This window comes from Erigeron canadensis, chromosome 1 (genome assembly GCF_010389155.1).
Source record: "Erigeron canadensis isolate Cc75 chromosome 1, C_canadensis_v1, whole genome shotgun sequence".
Lineage (NCBI taxonomy): Eukaryota > Viridiplantae > Streptophyta > Magnoliopsida > Asterales > Asteraceae > Erigeron > Erigeron canadensis.
This window is the reverse complement of record NC_057761.1, coordinates 25,538,789-25,542,314: the sequence shown is the minus strand read 5'-3', so window position 1 is coordinate 25,542,314 and position 3,526 is coordinate 25,538,789. Positions and strand designations below refer to the sequence as shown.

Here is a 3,526-nt window from a genome sequence, read left to right as displayed (position 1 = left end):
AATGCCAAACGGCTACTTTTCTAATTATTGTTTATATATTATTTTTTTTCTTTTTTTTTATCATCTATAACTCCATAGGAACACTGACACATGACAGAAGATGTCCAAAGGGACAAAGTTGCCTCACCCCATACATTTTCAAAGAATGCCTTAAAATGCCTTGTTTACTTATGTGATGCCACGTGACAAAAAACTCCACTCATAAAATGCCTCGAACAACTTGGTCTAAAGGCAAATACATGTTCATGAAACTTTCAAAATGAAAAAATCAAGATTCATCTCAAAATGCGTACTTTTTGTGGTAAAATAATCATCATGCGAATACATATTATATTCATTTTTCGAACCCTTGCGGTATTTATTATGACATGAGAAAACAATACGTATTATAAACTTGTACGGTACAGCTAAATAATGCACACATAGCTATTGTCATCAAAGAAAAGCAACCATAAGCCAGTTGGAAAACCAATACATCTCTCTCTCATTCTAAAAAAAAACACCACTTTCTCTCTCTAAAAATCTCCACCAAAGATTTTTATAGAATCAATCCAATTTTGCTTTCACGAAACCTTCTCTTATTTCCAAAAATTCTCCACAAATGTCTCTTATTTACTATTTTTTATAACCCAAATAAATTGATATAACTCGCCGGAAAATCTCTATATACATACATATTTCCGGCAAGATGTCTTCAAATTTCCCCGGAGGTAGTCATCAAGATTACTTCAATATAAACACAAATAACATACCTTCAAGATCCATTTCCATGATGAATAATTTGTCAAACAACCACCCACAAAACCTTTTCCGGTCACCACTCGCCGGAATCCTCACTGACCCATCTTCTCAAATGGGTCTCCGGCGACCAGACTTGATCGGAAAAAGATCTTTAGCTGAGTTTCAACAACACCAACAACAACTTCAACTTCAACAACAAGCTTCTTTTTTCTTAAGAAATGTTAAACAAAGACCTTATAATAATAATAATAATAGTAATAATCTCATGGATTTTCCTTCTTCATCTGATATTTCTTGTGTTTCTAATAATTCGTCTTCTTTAGCTTCTTCTATCTCTTCTATTCCAAGATATGGTGTTCCTGTGATGCAACAAAATATTCATCAATTAAACAACGCTCAAAGTGTACAAAGTTTGCAGAGTTTCAATCTCGGCGTGATGGGTAATTACCAAAATAACATTCGGCGTGGTTATTCGCGTGTTTCTAATGTTTCGTTACCTAATAATATTAATAATAATTTATTAGGTAACGAAATAAAGAACGAAAAAAACCAAAATAGTAGTGAAGGAAAAATGATGATGAAACAATTACAAGAGTTGGAAAAACAACTCTTGTTAGATGACGACGAAGACGGAGAAAATGATCAAAATAATGTGTCGGGTGTGACAAACAGCGAATGGTCTGAAACTATTCAGACCATACTCTGTTCGTCTAATCCGGTGATTGTTACTAAACAGTCACCGGATAAACCGGAGAACATTGTTTCTCCGTCTCCAACATCGTCATCTTCATCATCATGTGCTTCATCTTCAGCGACGTCGGTTAGTCCTATACCGTTACTAACCGACGCCGCAGGGGCAATATCTGATGGTAAGTCAGATACTGCGGTGGAAATCCTCACGCGCCTGACAAATGTTTCAAACGCGCGTGGGACACCCGAACAAAGGCTAAGCTTTTACATGACGGAAGCTCTCCGAACAAGGCTGAACTCGATTCCTGCGACCACTGGGGAGCTGTACGGAAAAGACCACATTTTATCAACTCAACTTCTATATGAGAAATCTCCATGTTTTAACCTTGCTTTTGTGGCGGCAAATGCTACAATTCTTGAAGCCGGAAAAAGAATTCATGTGGTGGATTTTGATATTGGTCAAGGGTTGCAGTATATATACTTGTTACAAGAGATTGCTGCGGCGCGTGAGGAATGTTGTGAGGCGCGTGAGAGCAAGAAAGTGATACCCTTTTCAATAAAGCTTTCAACTTTTCAAGATTTTGGAACTGGGGGCGTTGAAAGGTTGAAGAATGTTGGTGAGAGATTAAAAAGTCTTGCAAACAAACTTGGTGTTATGTTTTCTTTCAATATATTAAATTTGAAGTTATGTGATCTCGATACGACGTCGTTAAAGGGGGGAGAAGATGAAGTTTTAGTAGTGAATTTGGCTTTCACGTTATATAAATTGCCGGATGAAAGTGTGACAACAGAGAATCTAAGAGACGAGGTATTGCGGCGCGTGAAAGGGTTATCGCCGGCATTGGTTATAATCATTGAGCAAGAATTGAATGGCAATACGGCGTCGTTTGAGACGCGCGTGGGACAAGCGTGTGGATATTATGGGGCATTGTTGGAGTCATTGGATGCAACAACAGGGAGTGACAACTCTGACCGAGTTAAAATAGAAGAGGGACTGAGTCGCAAAATGATGAACTCGGTTGCGTGTGAAGGGAGAGACAGGGTTGAAAGATGTGAAGTGTTTGGGAAATGGAGGGCCCGAATGGGGATGGCCAGGTTCGAGTCAAACGCAATGAGTCAACTCAGTCATGGATCGTTTGTTAACTTGGTTAACTCAGTGACACGTGGCAATCCGGGTTTTACGGTGAAGGAAGAAGGGGGTGGGGTTAGTTTGGGGTGGATGGGACGGATACTCACAGTTGTATCGGCGTGGCATTAGAATTGAAAATTTTAATCTTTAATTGTAATTGTTAATGTAATTGTGATTTTATTATTATTGATTTAAAACTAATATAACTACTTTATTGAATATGATAAAATATATGGTGTGACTTGTGTAACATTAAAGTTTGGAAAGTAATTTTAAATTTCGAATCTATCTATAGAATTCTATGTTGTAACGTCTTCTTGTACATTTGGTTCATTAAGAATTTAAGAGTGTTTCAATTGTCTTTAGTTAGGCTTATTTATTACAATCTAGAATTGAAAGTGCATTTATAAGTGTTAGGTTTATTTTACTTGATTTAGTTAAAAAGGTAAATTCCCTGGAGTGCTAATCGAGACTACCTTTTGAACATGATATATATGTATATACTCTGTATTTTCTTAATCGTATAAAACCTGCCCACATAAGGGTGGGGGAGAACATCGCCACCCCTCACCCACATAACATGCCGGAAAAACCATGATAAGACGCATGATGAATTGATGATCAAAAATGTGTTGCAAATCATTACGCATTGGCCTACGCAAATATTAATGCCAATATAACCTAATGACTGTCACAAAAAGCATTTAGGGTGTCATGTGACGATCTTTCCGACATATTCAAGTAATCATCTAAACTGTCGGGATTACTACCGTATCCTAACTGGCGAACGACAGATGTGCACCTCTGTAAAGCCGAGAACCCAAGTTTCCCACGACTGTCGAACCTCCTCTGAAAATATTCAAAATTGCTTTCCAAATCCGTAGCTATCTTCACAAACAACCGTCTACTCATCCGAAACCGTGTTCTAAAAAAATCCTCATCAAATTTCGGTTCCTCAACAAAGTA

At 37.5% G+C, this 3,526-nt stretch overlaps 1 protein-coding gene across 1 annotated transcript; it reads left to right on the top strand.

The window, feature by feature from the left end:
* Positions 1-495: 495 nt before the first annotated feature.
* Positions 496-2,857, top strand: LOC122609016 (scarecrow-like protein 8). The gene has a single exon (XM_043782079.1). It carries the CDS (start codon positions 689-691, stop codon positions 2,687-2,689), a length of 2,001 nt encoding a protein of 666 aa, XP_043638014.1. The 5' UTR covers positions 496-688; the 3' UTR covers positions 2,690-2,857.
* The last annotated feature ends 669 nt before the right edge of the window (positions 2,858-3,526 follow it).